The 16,069-nt window shown below is 36.7% G+C and overlaps 1 protein-coding gene across 1 annotated transcript; it reads right to left on the bottom strand.

Annotated features, from left to right (window-relative positions):
* Window positions 1-12,004: 12,004 nt before the first annotated feature.
* On the bottom strand, window positions 12,005-14,206 carry LOC113281828 (putative methylesterase 11, chloroplastic). The gene is made up of 5 exons (XM_026530698.1): window positions 13,672-14,206; window positions 13,341-13,580; window positions 13,098-13,241; window positions 12,795-12,926; window positions 12,005-12,651 (listed from the first exon to the last, which is right to left on the bottom strand). The coding sequence occupies exons 1-5, from the start codon at window positions 14,038-14,040 to the stop codon at window positions 12,358-12,360; spliced, it is 1,179 nt and encodes a 392-aa protein (XP_026386483.1). The 5' UTR covers window positions 14,041-14,206; the 3' UTR covers window positions 12,005-12,357.
* Between the last annotated feature and the right edge of the window lie 1,863 nt (window positions 14,207-16,069).

Raw genomic sequence — 16,069 nt, 5'->3', positions numbered from 1 at the left:
GTCCGGAACTCTTGTTTACCTACCTAGTATGCGAACGGGTTTACCTGAGAAGGTATGGAACTCTTGTTTGCATACCTAGTATGCGAACGAGTTTACCTGAGTTGGGTCCGGAACAATTGTTCACTAACCGGGTTTACGAATGGCTCGACTAGGCCAAGGTCCGGAGCTGCTGTTCGTGTACCTGGTTTGCGAACACAGTCTTGAAGTTCTAAAATCGGTTATGTATGATTCCCATACTCATGAACTAAAACATTTATGATTTTAGGAATGCAATCTTTGCAAACCGTGACTTAATGTTCATGGATTGATTCTTGTATAAGTATTTTTTACGATTACGAATCAAACCGATTTCGATTCAATTTGTTCATATATATTTCTATGAGATAGTGAACAATTGAACAACTTTATTTGAAACACAATTAGATTCATTTGATTATCTTTCATGATTGATTGATCTTCATATTTGATCTAGAAGTGTTGGATGAATACGTCTATGAAAAAAGTATTTATATGGCTAACTTCTGTTAACTGTTATTAAGCCAACTCAATATACACGTTTAGGTACGGTAACCCATATCTAAATATAAGTATATTTCATTTGTGTGTAACAAGCTAAGACTATCTAACAGTGGTGATTAATTGCTCAATTTCTAAGCAAAGTTAGCTTGAATCTTATCAGGAGTTCATCTAATGGTGAATATTGAATGCTTTGTTACTAAGCTATCTTAGCTTTGATTGTAGGCAACCCTGATTTGAAGGACTATATAAGGGAGAAATCTAGCAACTGGAAAACCTAATCCCGATACTTTCCTATGCCCTAGTTGCAAACTAGAGTCGATTCTCCTTTAACCTAGGTTTTTCCAAAACCATTATTAGGTTAACGACTTGAAGACTTCATTTGGGATTCGTGAAGCCAGATCCACCTATTTTCTCTGTAGTTGCGTATTCTGATCTTACTTGCTCTATCGTATTGAGTTTTAGCTTCTCTAAGATTTACTCTAGATTTATCTCCGATAAGTAAGATATAAAAAGTAATCACAACAGTTCTTTGTCTCAGACTCTTGTGATTCTGCAATAACTTTTCCTGTTAATCAGTTTTGTTATTTTGAGGTGACTAATGTTTCTAGGATGCTCTTCGGGAGCATAAGACCGGATTATTAGTTGATTCCTATTCATCTTGATCTTTGTATCAAAAGATGGAACAAAAACAGAATAAAGGATAGACATATCCGTGGGAGACAATTTTTTTAATTATAAGTCTTCGACTTTGGGTCATAATAACTCTTAGTTGTGGGTGAGATCAGCTAAGGGAATCAAGTACGCAGAATCCGGCGTGGTCCTAGAGGCATAATGAACGCGACTGTACCTTAATCGGTGTGAGATTGGTTAAGGCTCAACTACATTCCAGTCCGAAGTTAACTTGTAGTAGGCTAGAGTCTTTAGCGGCTTAATACAATGTGGTCTTCAAATCTGGACTAGGTCCCGGGGTTTTTCTGCATTTGCGATTTCCTCGTTAACAAAATTTCTGGTGTCTGTGTTATTTCTTTTCCGCATTATATTTTTATATAATTGAAATATCACAGGTTATGCATAGTTCAATCAGTTGATAAATCCGACCTTGTTTGTTGGATATAACTTGATTGACACTTGGGCATTGGTCTTTGGTATCGTCCAAGTTATTTCTCATATCAATCAGGATCGCAGATTTCTATCTGTTTGATTTGCTGATTGTATCGAGAAAGAGATAAAAACTCTTTGATATAATTATTGATTGAGTCTCGCTTTTAAGTTGGTGCTCTCGAAATTAAATTGAAGTTTAGTCCATACAGATTGCCGAACGAATTATTGGGTATGGTTGTTATACCCCCGCTTTTTCAGTAAGTAACAACATTATAAGAAAACAACAACTCATTACTAACTAAAGTCTTGTCTAGTCATTCTAATATGAGATCATTCACTTCTCTATTATTTGACAAAGTATAAGATTTCCTACATACGACAGACTATGCATGCATTATTATCCAACATATAGTTATTATCATCCAGTGATCTGACGTAAGGGATTACCACCCTCCTTTTCATCTTGGCTAAAGATGAAACTTAAATAACCTAAGATAATGAGAGGATAATTGTATATTGATTAACTATAATTATGCATATACAACCATTTTCCATCTTAACCATCGGTCTTAAGGGCACCATACATAAAATTTACAGTGAGTATCGAGATCTAGCATCAATTTTTATTACACTGCATCATAATAAAAAATTTATTTCAACGATGTGAAGGTATATTCCATTTTTCTAAATCAAGCATAAGCTGTTAGAGCATTGCTCGGTCGAACTCACAAGTGTTGTTGTATCAAGCTTGTTGTCAACTTTAGTTGATTAAAACAATGTCTTGATTTCTAGTTTATGATTAGTCAAGTCTTGGATTAGGATAGAAATGTGTAATTGAGAATCGGACATCATTGCGTTATACATATAGGCTTATCTGTGGGAGACAGATTGGTTTAAAGTCTTAAATTGAGTTGAAGCAACTCTTTGGCTGTAAAGGACGTCATCTAAGGGAATCAATTGCGCGGAGTCCTGCTGGGATTCAAGAGGCATAAAGAGCGCGACTGTAACTGAATTGTTGTGAGGGTTTAATTTGGTCTCAACTACATTCCAGTCTGAAGTTAATTGGAAGTAGGCTAGTGTCTGTAGCGGCTTAATACAATGTGGTATTCAATCTGGACTAGGTCCTGAGGTTTTTCTGCATTTGAGGTTTTCTCGTTAACAAAAATTCTAGTATCTGTGTTATTTCTTTTCCGCATTATATTTTTTATCTGTATAATTGAAGTATCACGGATTTTACGTAAATCAATCAAAGTAGATATATCCATCCTTGTTTGTTGGATACGACTTGATTGATTCTCAGATATTGATCTTTGGAGTCGTCCAAGTACTCTCACACGTAAATCAGGTTCACGGACTTGTCTCTGTAAACTTTCTGATTATGAGAGAAAGAGATATAATTTTAAATATTATTCCTTTATTGAGATTCATTAATTTGAACTCTTGGAATGATATTTAAGTTTATCCATAAAAGTTTCCTAAGAAAAAGTTGGTGGTGTATTTTGGTACCCCGCGTTTTCAATTGGTATTAGAGCAGGCAAACACATTTAAGACCTAATAAGTCTGTGTTTGAAGCAATATGACTATATGGACAGGAGTGCAATCTCGATAAACGTACCGCTTATGGTGGAAAATTGATATGCGTTCCTTTCTACAAGCCCGTGACTTTCAGACGTGGAAACTTGTGGTTACAGGATACGTTCCTCCGACAGTTGTTAGAGACGAAACCATTGTTGCGAAGCCATTAGGAGAATATAGTGAAACCCGAGATATTTGCTGTAAAGCATAATTCTAACAGGTTAAATGCTATTATCCATGCCATAACCCAAGATCTTAAGAACCATGTGACTTCGTGCACTACGTGTAAAGATGCTTGGGATATCTTAGAAACCATATTCGAAGGAGATACCTCAGAGAAAGAATCTAGGATCCAAAACATCTGACTAGGAAAATCTTCGTATGTCTGATGAATATTCGTTTGATGAGTTTAATCAAAAAGTGTCTGGAATTGTTAATGCATATTATGCATTAGGGAAGACTATTCCCCAAAAGGACATTGTAATGAAAATTCTCCGATCTTTACTAGCAAGATCTGAGTCTAAGAAACATGTCATCATGGAAGTAATAACCTTGAAACTCTTTCCAAGAATAGTCACACTGGGAAGCTGAAATATTTGATCATGAGCACCAAATGGCTAAGGATAGCGCTTTTGCACTTGAAGCCACAACGAAAGCAGGCAAAACTTCTTCAAAGGAAAGCTTGTCTTGGGCTGATGAGTGTTGTGTTGATCACGATGAAAAGAATATATCTATGATCACATAACAAGTCAAAAATATCCTAAGGAAGAACGGACAATCTGGAAAGCGGCGCTCCCGAACCGAGATCCAAGATGATTTAATTATTCAAGACGGAAGTTCTCTTCAAAAAATTATGCTCTCATTGTTTCACTTGATTACTCTAATGAGCTTACTTCTGAAAATCAGACAAAAAATTCAGCCCCTTGTGCAGAAATATATGTTAATTCTGATTCGGTCTTTGATTCTGCGTCATAAAAGGAGATTTTAGATTTTTTGAATAAAAATGAAGAAATTAACCGAGAAAACCTACGTTTGAAGAAAATATGAAAAAAATCGAATCATCTCTTCAACTGAAAAATCTAGAGTTGGATAAACTTAATGAAAATTTCATTAGAATGATATTTGCAAAAGATAATGAGATTGATACCCTCAACTATGATCAACAAACGCTTTCGGGAAGCTCAGACAAAATCTCTGCTATATTGTTTGGGCAAAAGTCCTTTGGTAACACTAGCGGATTCACCAGCAAGACCTCAATCACCAACAACTATTTTATGCCTGCTGGTTCATGTAAAGTGGAAATCGTTCGTTGTGATAAACAGGTAGCTAAGTCTTCTAAAGATGAGTCATATCTGCATTGCATCTTTTGAGAAAGTAAGAACCATGTTCAAGAAAAATGCTGGAAATTCAAGAAGAATAACGAGAAGATTGTTAAACTTCAAAATGACATGCAGAGAATGAGTCAGTTATTGAAGCATAGTTCGGAATTCTCAATGCCAAAGAGAGATAAACAGAGAAGAAGACGAACCAGAAAAGGTAAGAATCCTGAATATACAAATAACCTTATTAAGTCACCAAGTGACATAAGTGGCGAGTGTCCTACTCACCCCATCACTACTTAATTGTAGTAATGAGTGCAGCCTCAATAGTTTATCTTGATAAAATGAGGCTTGCACAAAAACTCATCACAATACTTACTGTGATGACAAGGTCACTCAAGTCGACTTGAACTTTTTTTTTTTATGAAGTTTGCCAATTCTATACATGAAAACCTCAGTATAATCTCATAGAGATACTGTGTATGTGATAATTTTTGTGAGCTGGCTCCAAAGTCTAGAATGTGCAGTTGCGTTCCATCACCTATCTATAATACGTAATTTTTGAACCATTTACTCTTGTACTCTAGACCATGTTTATTTGAGCTAAGAATATGTTTCAGTCTTATTATGTTCACATAACTATGACTTTCATGAGGATAAGTAACAAATAATTAGTATAATTAAAATATAAAAGGTTGTCGGAATTTGTGTATTTCATGGCTCATGGACGGCAAGTTTCTACTAAAGCCGCATCGGTTCGCAGAACCTATTAAGGATGGTCATTTCTCTTATTTAGGGTTACTTACCTATATATATATATATATATCTTCTTGAGGATATACGATCATGGCTCCTGTAACTACAGGTATAACCCAAAAAGATGCAGTAGGTGTTGTTAACAATCACATATGCCAAGGAGTCGAATCATCAAGGATCAGAAAGGAGAAATATCCTAGAGAAGAAACAAGTTTTACCTCAACTTGTCTTTTATCTATTTGTCATCGGAATAATGATTTCACGGCTGCAGTGAAGAACTTTGTATCCAAGAGGAATGATTAGAAATCTCGAATCGATCTCTCATAAGAACAACACTCGGCAGGCAGTCGAGGACAATTATACAACTTTTTTCGCTCGATCGCAGCTATAAAAAAGAGCTCAACCACGTTTTGATCTAGTTGTTTTTATCTAAAGTAGAATCAATTCTTTTCCCTATTCAATCTTCTTAGACTGCTGTAAATGAGTTTCTAGCGGAAAACGAGATATAAAATAAAAGTGTTTTTTTTAACTTTAATATGAGTAGAGTTGGGCATTAAAGCTGAGGTGCCTCTACATGTTCAATCTGTTTTTAACGGTTTCCCCAGAGATATTTATCATTAACGCAACCTTCATTTTTCTCATTCATACGAAATACCTACAGATGTCGGTAGCGGATCAATTCCAACGAGCATTTCAAACAACTCTGAAGATGTTTGTCTACTCGGTACACTTTGTTATAGATTTTTTGGAGTATTCTAGGCTCGCCTGCCTCTATAATGAGTAGTTTGTACTCTGGGAACGTGAGCTTCTGCATTATGAATCGTTTGGATAGAAGGTTCTGTTCCTGGTTGTTGCCTTCTTCTCTCAAATTTCCTTTATTGCATCCATCCATTGCCAGGTTCATCTCTAATGTTATGAAAGTGGGTCTCAAAATGAGATATTAGCAATCGCACTTGGAGTATAAATGAAAGGAGTGGAACGACGTGTCGCTTCGAGAAACATGGGTATTGAGAATCTTAAAAAGCCGTATAAGAGAATATAATAGCATGAACAAGGTCACCAGCTGATGTCAACCCATCAAGCCCTGCTGATCTACCCAACCTTGAATCCAATTTCGCTATTCCATGATCTAGGCCAGTTTCGCCAGGAAATTCCCGTCAGCTCGGTCAGCAGGTGCAAGTGGAAAAGTGGGATCCGGAGCAGAGCTCACCAACCACCAAAAAAAGTTCTAATTAAGCCTGCCATAACGCGCTTGCCCGGGTGATTAGGTTTCCGCATAGCCCAGTGTTTTATGATTCTTATTTTTACTAATTTTAAAATGAGAACATATAGCTTACTAGAAAACTTATACCCTACTCTTTTTCTCGAAACAGATTTAGTACGCCGATATACCTGCCTATAGATCTTCATCCCTCAAGCTTTTCCTTATAAGATTTCCCATATCGACAGATGAAGATGGACATATGAGTTCTTTCAGACCTCCGGGCCTCCTGCGGGATGATTAACAAAGCAGAAGGAAATGAGCACGCAATGTCAATAAACGAATTCTCTCATTATTCGTTATTTCCGGGTCTTTTCATTGCATTCACTTACAACAAGAAACAAACACCAGCGTTTGGAGCATCTACTGCATTTTTGTGTTGCGATGCTTTCGAGTCCCAAATTTCACTCTTTTGTGTTGTTAGACACTATTGATGCACTATTGATAGCTGGTATCACCTCGTTGATGCCATTCTTCGTTTGGGGGGGGGGGGGTTCCCTGAAGAATCGAAAGAAAGCCGACTCGCATCTACAATAGGTTTTGTGCTTGCCAGCCTCGCAGGTGAAAGCAAAATAGGTAAGTTACTTCAGGTGGTCCAGCTAGTAGATCGAATTCAGGCCTTTGGGAACTGGCTCTGAAAGTAGAGGAGTTGAAGATCTGGAGGTGCAACCCGAAGACTTAAATTGAACAGCCATCGCAGTTAAGAACAATTGAAATCCAATGAGAATGTACGCGTAGCTTCTGGTCTTTGACATAAAGAAGGAAGGTTGTAAAGGCAACGAAATAGCAACCGAGTATGGTCCGCTGGTACAACACAATACTAACATTTCCAGTCATCTCTAATTGTAGTGTTTTGATAAGGACGGAGGGAAAAGATCAATAGCCAGCCAACTTTTAAGCACGGAGCTATATCGAGTAAGATCATAATTGTTTAACAAGGAGCTCAGCCGATCCAGCTTTTTCTGATTGAATTCCCGATTGGAAGCGATGTAGTCTTGTTTGAACATCAAGTTCAACTGCATTTTATCTTTTGTATTCAGATAGGATTTCTGTTGGATTCGTCGGGAGGCTCACGTAGTTTGAGACTTCTCCTCAAAAAGGAGAAGTTGCATTGGAATCGAGAAAGGTTAGCTCATAATTGCGGAGATTATTGATCCAAAAAAACCATCCAAGGGTGGCGAGGTCATTCTTGCATGGGCTTTGCTTTGATGATGGGTAGGCTTGTTGTGCTTTGGCACTTTAAGCATACGTTAACTATATTGGCTAATAACAATCTCTATCTTGACTGGATGTTCTGGTTACGGATAAGCTCCGGCGTGTCGCCATAGATACATAAACAAATCCCTTTAGACAACTTGAACTGGTGGGGGACTGAATGTTACCGAGTGGCAGAGAACAATCCGAATCGGGGCACACCGAAGTGCTTTTTCTGTAGGTTGAAGTGGTATAGAACCTAGGATCTTCCTGTCCCTTTTCTTGATGGGCGAATGACGGGGATTGAACCCGCGGATCATGGATTCACAATCCACTGCATTGGTGAAATAGGTTCCTTTAGAATCAATTTCGAACCATCTGCTATAGGTTGTAACAATCCGAACGAACCCACTACATCAAGACCTTTTCGACGTATTTCCAACGATTTTCATCTTGCATGTTTTTTAGATTTATTTATTTAAATTCTAGAGTTTTTGGAAGATGAACTTGCAATATGTAATCATTATTTGCTTGATATATTGCAAAGTCTTATGAGATATATGCGTCCTTTTCTTTTTTTAAATTGAACTGATATCTCATATATGCTCAGAAGTTAAATCTACTATGTTTTATAAACTAAAAATAGAAAAAACTCTGTGAGAATTTTTCGTAGTATCAATTTACTCGTGATCACACTTTTGTGTTATTACTGCACTATACACTCTGTGAGATTTTCTTATGTCGAGTCATACCGATTAAAATTATCTCCTTGTTCGTAACTGGCGTTGAGGTTAATTTATATCGATATTCAGGATACAAATCCAAGTGATTTGTTAATGTACGACAAAATCCTTATTCTTATGAAAGAAAGGTCACTCATGTTGTTCTCTTGGTAATGACATCAAATAGGGAAGAATTTTTAAATGAATTTGTGATTAATTGTTATATTTTTGTGGGGTGTGTGGCTATGGATTTTAAAGAGGATGCTAGTATCTTAAATCTCCTAGATGAGCGCTAGATAACTATTTCTTATTTTGTGATATCACTAGAAATAACCCGTGCCGTAACGGCACGACATGAGGTTAACAGAGAGTTCTTATAAATATCTAGAGATAGCTCGTGCCGTAACGACACTGCTTTAATATGATATCTGACTGGTGTAATTTTTCTTTTTTTCCAGACTTTAAATCATGTTCCTTTGCAAGATAGTTTTCTGTTTTGTTTTAAGAGAAAATAATGTCTATAAATACATTTTAAAATTATACATATACATTATCCAAAAATAAATAAATAAATATCATTCCCATTAGATTTGTCATGCCACCACTAAATCCAATTAATGCATATATGATATATTATGATTTCATTTAATGTTCCTTTGAATATCTTGCGTTAAGAGGTGATGCAATAATTAAAGATTAATAAATTTTGATTCATAATGAGAAGCGTTACAGAAACGACGTCCGTCGGATGTCTTTCGCTGGAATGAGACTGGGATGGTCAGATGCAATGTTTGTCTCTCAAAATGTTATCCGACCGTCCAACCTCAAAAACCCATTCTGTTTTGTGTTATAGATCTAAATAAAAGTTGATATGTAATTCCTTTAAGTCTTGAACTATCTTTTGGTTGAATTCATTACGATCCCATGATCTTCGTACATTTTGCCAATTTATGTTGACAAAAAGGGGGAGAATTAATTAGTAGTTTCCACTAAATACATATGGTTTATGAATCATTATGTAAGGGGGAGTGAATCAATATCTATAGGTTTCACCTATTATGCAAAATATGCAAGTATTGATTAAGGGGGAGAAACATATCACCGTAGTATTACTTAGCAGTTGTGATACAATTTAACTTTGCAGAAGATAATAATACTATGTTTCTATATAATGACGATTGGGAATATTTGCTTCCAAAGTTGTTACTACTACGGATCTTCAACAACAACGATGCTGAGTTGAACACGTTCAGAATCGTTGCAACTTGAAGTAACGAAGAATTCAAGGAGTTGAAGAAACCAAGGAAATCAAGCACGATGGATTCAAGGAGTTTTTGAAGCTTAAATTTTAATTCATATGTATTGATAGTTTTGTCATTAAAATTGACAAAGGGGGATATTGTTAGAGCATTGCTCGGTCGAACTCACAAGTGTTGCTATATCAAGCTTGTTGTCAAACTTAGTTGATCAAAACTATGTCTTGATTTCTATTTTACAATTAGTCAAGTCTCAGATTATGATAGAAGTGTGTAGTTGAGAATCGGACATCACTGCGTTCTACCGTTTGAAAGCGAAGATCAACCGAAGCTTTTACAGAACTTCTTCCACAAAAGGTAAGTGAAGGCTGAACCACCTATTTCTCAAGTTATATTCATCCTTCTATTTATGAGACGATGTCGTGTCTAGTGTTGGTTTAGATTTGAGATTTTGGGATATTCGGGTAGGATTAGAGTGATGGCTACAGTCAGGGCTGGGCCTTCATCAATGTTGGCAATGTATTGGGTTTTCCATTGGACTCTTTTTTTGGAGTATTTCAATTTTAAGTTTGCACTGCATCTGTGTAGGTTGTAACTTGTGTTTGAGTTTGAACGATTTTTTGGGGACCATGGTTTTTTTGGGGGGACCATGGTTTTATTTTGGGTAAAGACATTAGAAGTAATTCTAGGACACCCCATATCTAGTTATTTATTTAATACCTAATCTACCCTCTTAATTAATTCTAGGTTATGATTAGTGAATGATTTAGTTAAAAACAATTAGTGAGGTTAAATTAAAAGATGGATTTATTATTAGTTGAGTAGAATTATTGAGAGAGTAGAGTTAGAGAAGATGAAGGAGAAAAACATGAAAAATAAATTTTTTTTCCAATTCACTAAGTTTGAGTATTCAAATGATGAAAACTCTGCTGATTCTTTATCTCCATCCTCTCCTAGAATATTTGTTAATCTTCAAAATGATCCGGATTTGAACTGGATTTTGAACAGTTCGGTTACTTTATATGAAGAACAAGTAACCGAACTCATCTGAATCTGTAGTTCGGTTGCACCGTGAGATGAACAAGTAACCGAACTCATCTGAAAGTGTAGTTCGGTTATTTGTTCCAAACACGCAGGTTACCGAACTCTCTAATAATTTATAGGAGTTACAGCGTTATGTTCGGTTGGTTCGTAAACTGCATGCACTTTTGATCTAACCGAACTTTACGTAATATAAGAGTATATAAGTTTACAAAGTTCGGTTCTTTCGCAAACTTGAACCTAACAGCTAACCAACCGAACTCTGAGTTCGGTTTCTGCGATAAAATTGTGAAGTTACCGAACTTAACAAACAAAAAAAATGTGAAGTTCCAGCGTCTATTGGCTAAGTTCGGTTACTTTTTAGTTTTAAATTTTTTTTTGCGATCAAACCGAACTCTATTGGCTAAGTTCGGTTATTTCGGAACTCAACATAGTGGCAACAACAACACAGTTCGGTTAGACTGGATTTGTTTTTGTTTTTCGGTTCTAAGGGTGGAGTTCGGTTACTTTGTAATTTTAATTTTTTTTGCGAAACAACCAAACAGAGAGTTCGGTGACTTAGTTTTAAATCCAATAGAACCGAACTGTTCTTCGTGTTCTTCATTTTCAAGAAGTTCGGTTAGTAAACTAGGGTTTTTTGGAAAATCGACTTAACCGAACATGGCTCTGTAACTCCTATTAAAACCCTATTTTGATGATTTATATTCGACTGAAGCAATCAAAATCAAATTAAAGCGAAGGGTTTGTTGGAAAATACCTCCGGAGTGGTTCCATGGCAGAATCAGGTTGCGACTGGCGTCTTTTATACTCGATAAAATTATTATGTAACCGAACTTAATTGTGATTGCATTGATGTTGTTACATTTCTTAAATAGGCGGTGGTGGTGGTGGGAGGAGGTGGTGGTGGTAATCGGTGGTTTTTGGTGGTGATAATCGGATGTGGTGGTGGTGGTAATCGGCGGTGGTGGCGGTGGTGGTAATCGGTGGTTGGTGGTGGTGGTAATCAGAGGTGGCGGTGGTGGGCGGTGGTGGTGGGAGGTGGTGGTGGTTATTAGGTTGGTTTTAAATTAAATTAGATTAAGGGTAGGTTAGTCATTTCAATGTTTTAGGACACCCCTTATCACTATAGGGAAGGTGGCCTAATAAAATCATGGCCCCCTCAAAAAAACCATGATCCCTAAAAAATCATTCTTGAGTTTCCTACACAATGTACGTTATAAAATTTATCTTTACCGATCCAAAAAAAAGAAAAAGAAAAAGGAACATAAACCTTTCCGTGGTTCCAGACTTCCAGACAATCAAAAATCTGTTGCATGAATATTACACTACTGCTTGTGGTGCAGATAAACACTCCATATTCCATAGACTCCTTTGTAGATCCACCTGCTGCCTAAACATAATCAAATGCTGTTCGCGCACCCGAACAGACCCATATAATATTTGATATTTCGCACATTACACGAATGAACAGTGAAAATAGACACAAACTAACTCCATTGAAAACAATAAATCAAACTCGTGGATTCAATTCATCCAGCCATGTTGATTGACTGTTAGTGTACAATGCATTATCAAACAATTGTACACTAATGGGTTAGGCTTTAGCAAGATGGTCATGTACAAGTTGACTGAACTGAGGGAATCCTTGAAATCTCAACCAATAGCTTGTGTAAGGCTTGAGGCTTTGAGAAAAAAGGTGAGTGATCGGCACCCTTTAGCCGGTATACTTGTTCTGGAGGATTTGCAGTAATCATGCTTTGTTGCCGAGAGAGCGGTATTGCATTGTCTTCTGTTGTTTCAATATAAAACTTCCGGACTGCGCCGTGGTTCTCGTCAGTAAGAGAGAGCTTCTCTAGAACAGGTGCAAACGGAATGGATCTCATTGAAACAGACGCCAATGCAACATCCTTGAAGAAGAGAAGCACAAACAAATACAAAACTTGAATTTCAAGAAACTTTTGACAGCCGAAAAATGCAGCAAAATGGGTGCCAAAGTTCATTAAAACTTGAAAAAATTAACATTCTGTGTGTAAGAAGGAAAGCAATATACCTTTGTGGGACTTTGATTAAATAACAAATCTTTCAGCAATGATTTATTGAGTTCAATCGCAGTTGGAGCATGATCATTCCCATTCGCATATATAAATGTCTGAGCTTGTGGCATTAGACCATCTGGACCTGCCTACAATGGCATTGTTGCAGGAAACTTAACATAAGAACACTCTATTGAAGTGAAATTTATAAATTGTATACGCACGCCAATTTTCGATTTCATATCATGCAGAAAAGAATACTTGGTACAGTCTAAATTCTTACATGGAAAGGAGATGGAAACTAGATGTCAAAAACAAACCTGTTGGGTGAACATATCAAGAGTACTTTGCCCACTCGTTAACATTGCTGCAGCAACAAAAATAGCTTTGGCAACCTTTAATGGGAACAACTCCATTACATATGAGATACACGCACCACCAAGATCATGAGCCACCAGGATCACCTGCATCAAATCCAAACTTTTCATAAATTAAGCATTGCCTACATTATGTAAACATTTTAAAGCCGATGAAATCTATGGATTCGTTGATAGAGATCAAACCTTTTCCTTATCATCATGTTTCTGAATGAAATTAGTGAGTGGGTTCACATACTGAGAAAGACTTGTAACACTATCAGTCACAAATGAATTAACTCCAGCACCCGTTAAATCTATTGCATCAACCTTAAATCCAGCTTCTGTTAGAAGTGTTATAGTTTTATACCAACACCAAGCACCAAATCCACCTCCATGAACAAGGACAAAATGTTTCGTCTCCAAATCATCAACGTTTATTGCATCCTATATCAATTAAAAAAAAAAAGATTAGATTTTTTTTTTGATAGTATCAATATTTTATTTTTACTTGGGATTTAGAATAAGAAAATCAAACCAGTTGATAAGGTGGAAGCAGCGGATCAGTAGATGAACGAGCTCTGGTACTAGAACTTCTAGGCAAAGATTGTTTTCTTGAAGAAGCTGAATGTCTCAACGAAGTAGAACGATCAAATGGAATAGAAGTTCCTCCTTCATTTTGTTGTTGTTGTTGTTGTTGATGTTGTTTGAATAGTATAGCTGCAGCAATTGCTTGTTCTTGAATTTGCGCGTCTTCAATTTTCTCTCTTTTTGAAGGATTTCTTATTCTGTTCCACCTATTACTTGAACTTATTATCCCTGATTGTTGTGTTGTTGAATTTGAGAAACGTTTTGATAGTTTCTTTTTCTCTTTTTTAGGTGACAAACAGCAACACAAGTTACCCATTTTCTCTGCATTTAGAGGGAGAGAGACGGATTCAGGGAGAGCTTTAACTCTTCTTCTCCCTCCTCTGTTATTTGTAATGAGGTGTGAAGGAAGTTTAAATGACACCTCCAATTACTTCATTTAATAAGTTACCTCAAGTTTAATCATGGATGGGGTTAGAAATTGAAACAAGACTAGGAGGAAGAGCTTTAAATGCTCTCTCAGTATTTATTGTGCAATCATATTGGACTTTCAGGCACAAGGTATGGACTACGGAGTGTTGGAGTCAAAGATGGTCATTGACCATTATATGGGGTCTGACTCTGACAAGACTTTTAACTCCCAACTATTTGACTTTATATCATAGGAGCTAGCTAGCAGCCAAATAGTCCTTCAATCATCAAACTTTCATTTTCTTTACCCCTCCAAATCTTTTGTTTTTTTACAGAATGACATTCACTCTAATATTGTTTCCATCAGTGGGAGTGGGATAATCAAGAACTTGTTAACACCGAGTGTTTTTCTTGTTGAAATCTACTAAAGTAGACAACCAATGAGGACATCATACATACGTTAAAAATACTTGTTAACCAATGACTCTTTTCCTCACCGATATGGCAATATCTATCTCTTCATATCTTTTTGTTATCTATGCTGCTAATTGTGGTATTATTAACAATCAAAAATTGGGTTGCGAAAGAGAGTTTCAAAGAATCTTCTAATGAACATTCCCTCAAGGCTTCAACAAGAATTCTCTTTGTAGACTACAGACTAGAAAGTGCAACTCTAAAAGTTCTTTTGCCACTGCTATTTTTCTATTCATTTAACTAAAAGCTTTTACAGACGATTGAGAAATTGAAATGGGTGGTCTAACATATTTTTCTCAACGGAAGTTCGCCATTTGTCCCACTAAATCCTACCCTGAATTACTATATTAATCTGAACTATCTTAAGTTCCACGCTTTCTCCTTAAATCCCTCGTATCTGAACTGTAAAATGGAGAGCGGTTCGTTCAAAAGCTGCTGTATGATGAGTAACATCATTGCATCTCAGATCAGGCATGATCTCTTAATCTAAAAATGTAAAGCTATCTTTAGAAGCGTGAAATGAAAAACCATATCTAGCTATCTTCCTTGCTACATTTAAGAAATATTGGGGTGGTGGTGGGAAAGTAGTGGTTGTACATGAATTCATTCAATCTGCTTTTTAATGCATGCCTCTGGGATTGGCTCAGCTAATAACTTTGATGTCAACCAACACTAAATAGTAGCACTGCTCTCGACATCACACCAATCAAATCTTTGATACCCTTCCAACTCCGGCATTCATCAAGAAAAGGGCCTACATGTACATTCTCACTTAAGTTAGGGGTGGCAAAATTGGGCCATTGCAAGCATCACTACTTCAAGACATATGTTTAAGCCGGCATGAGTGTTGTAGGTGGCAATTATTAGACACTTAGTAGACCTCAACCGGGCAACTGCGGATTTGAGAACACGGGTGAGGAGTCAACTCGCTTCAACAGTGGGGAAAAAGAGTTGAGAGAAAATGAGACATTATGGCATCCACGAGCCATGTTTTTTTGATCAATGATGAACAAAGAGTACATATAAAGAGGACATCAATATATGACTGATCAGGTTACGATCGATCGCCATCATGTGATGCAAGATCGTACTGTTTGTATCCAGTCATGAGCTTTATATGATTGTGACACGAGCAAAGAGATATGTTGGTGTTGCCTATACTTTTCAAAGTGCCATACACATGGATCGGTTAGTCTATCCGTTGCTCAACACGGATTCGCAGGACCACAAGACCAACCAGCAATTGTTTTCAAAAGAGAATGTTACAACTTCAAACCTTAGTCCCTAGTCTCTTCTTTGCCCTAGTTTCAGTGGCTAGTGGGAAAAATTTCACATATACTTCCGCATTTCTAAAATATAGGCTGGTTATTAGTGTGCAATATAAGAGTGTGGAAAAATGGCTGAAATCATGCGAGATATTGTCTATATATAAGAGTACAAGTTCTGTAAACCCGCGCAATTGC

Source organism: Papaver somniferum, chromosome 5, assembly GCF_003573695.1.
Source record: "Papaver somniferum cultivar HN1 chromosome 5, ASM357369v1, whole genome shotgun sequence".
In the NCBI taxonomy this organism is placed as follows: Eukaryota; Viridiplantae; Streptophyta; class Magnoliopsida; order Ranunculales; family Papaveraceae; genus Papaver; species Papaver somniferum.
Note: the sequence above shows the minus strand (reverse complement) of the source record. Positions and strands in the feature narration are given on the sequence as shown.

What these genes read in the sequence shown, in the direction of transcription:
- LOC113281828 (XM_026530698.1), bottom strand. Translation starts at nt 14,040, where the DNA reads ATGGGTAACTTGTGTTGCTGTTTGTCACCTAAAAAAGAGAAAAAGAAA. An exon ending in TGCTTCCACCTTATCAACTG is followed by an intron (nt 13,581 to 13,671) that starts GTTTGATTTTCT and finishes TAATTGATATAG; the next exon opens with GATGCAATAAACGTTGATGA. An exon ending in AACATGATGATAAGGAAAAG is followed by an intron (nt 13,242 to 13,340) that starts GTTTGATCTCTA and finishes GATTTGATGCAG; the next exon opens with GTGATCCTGGTGGCTCATGA.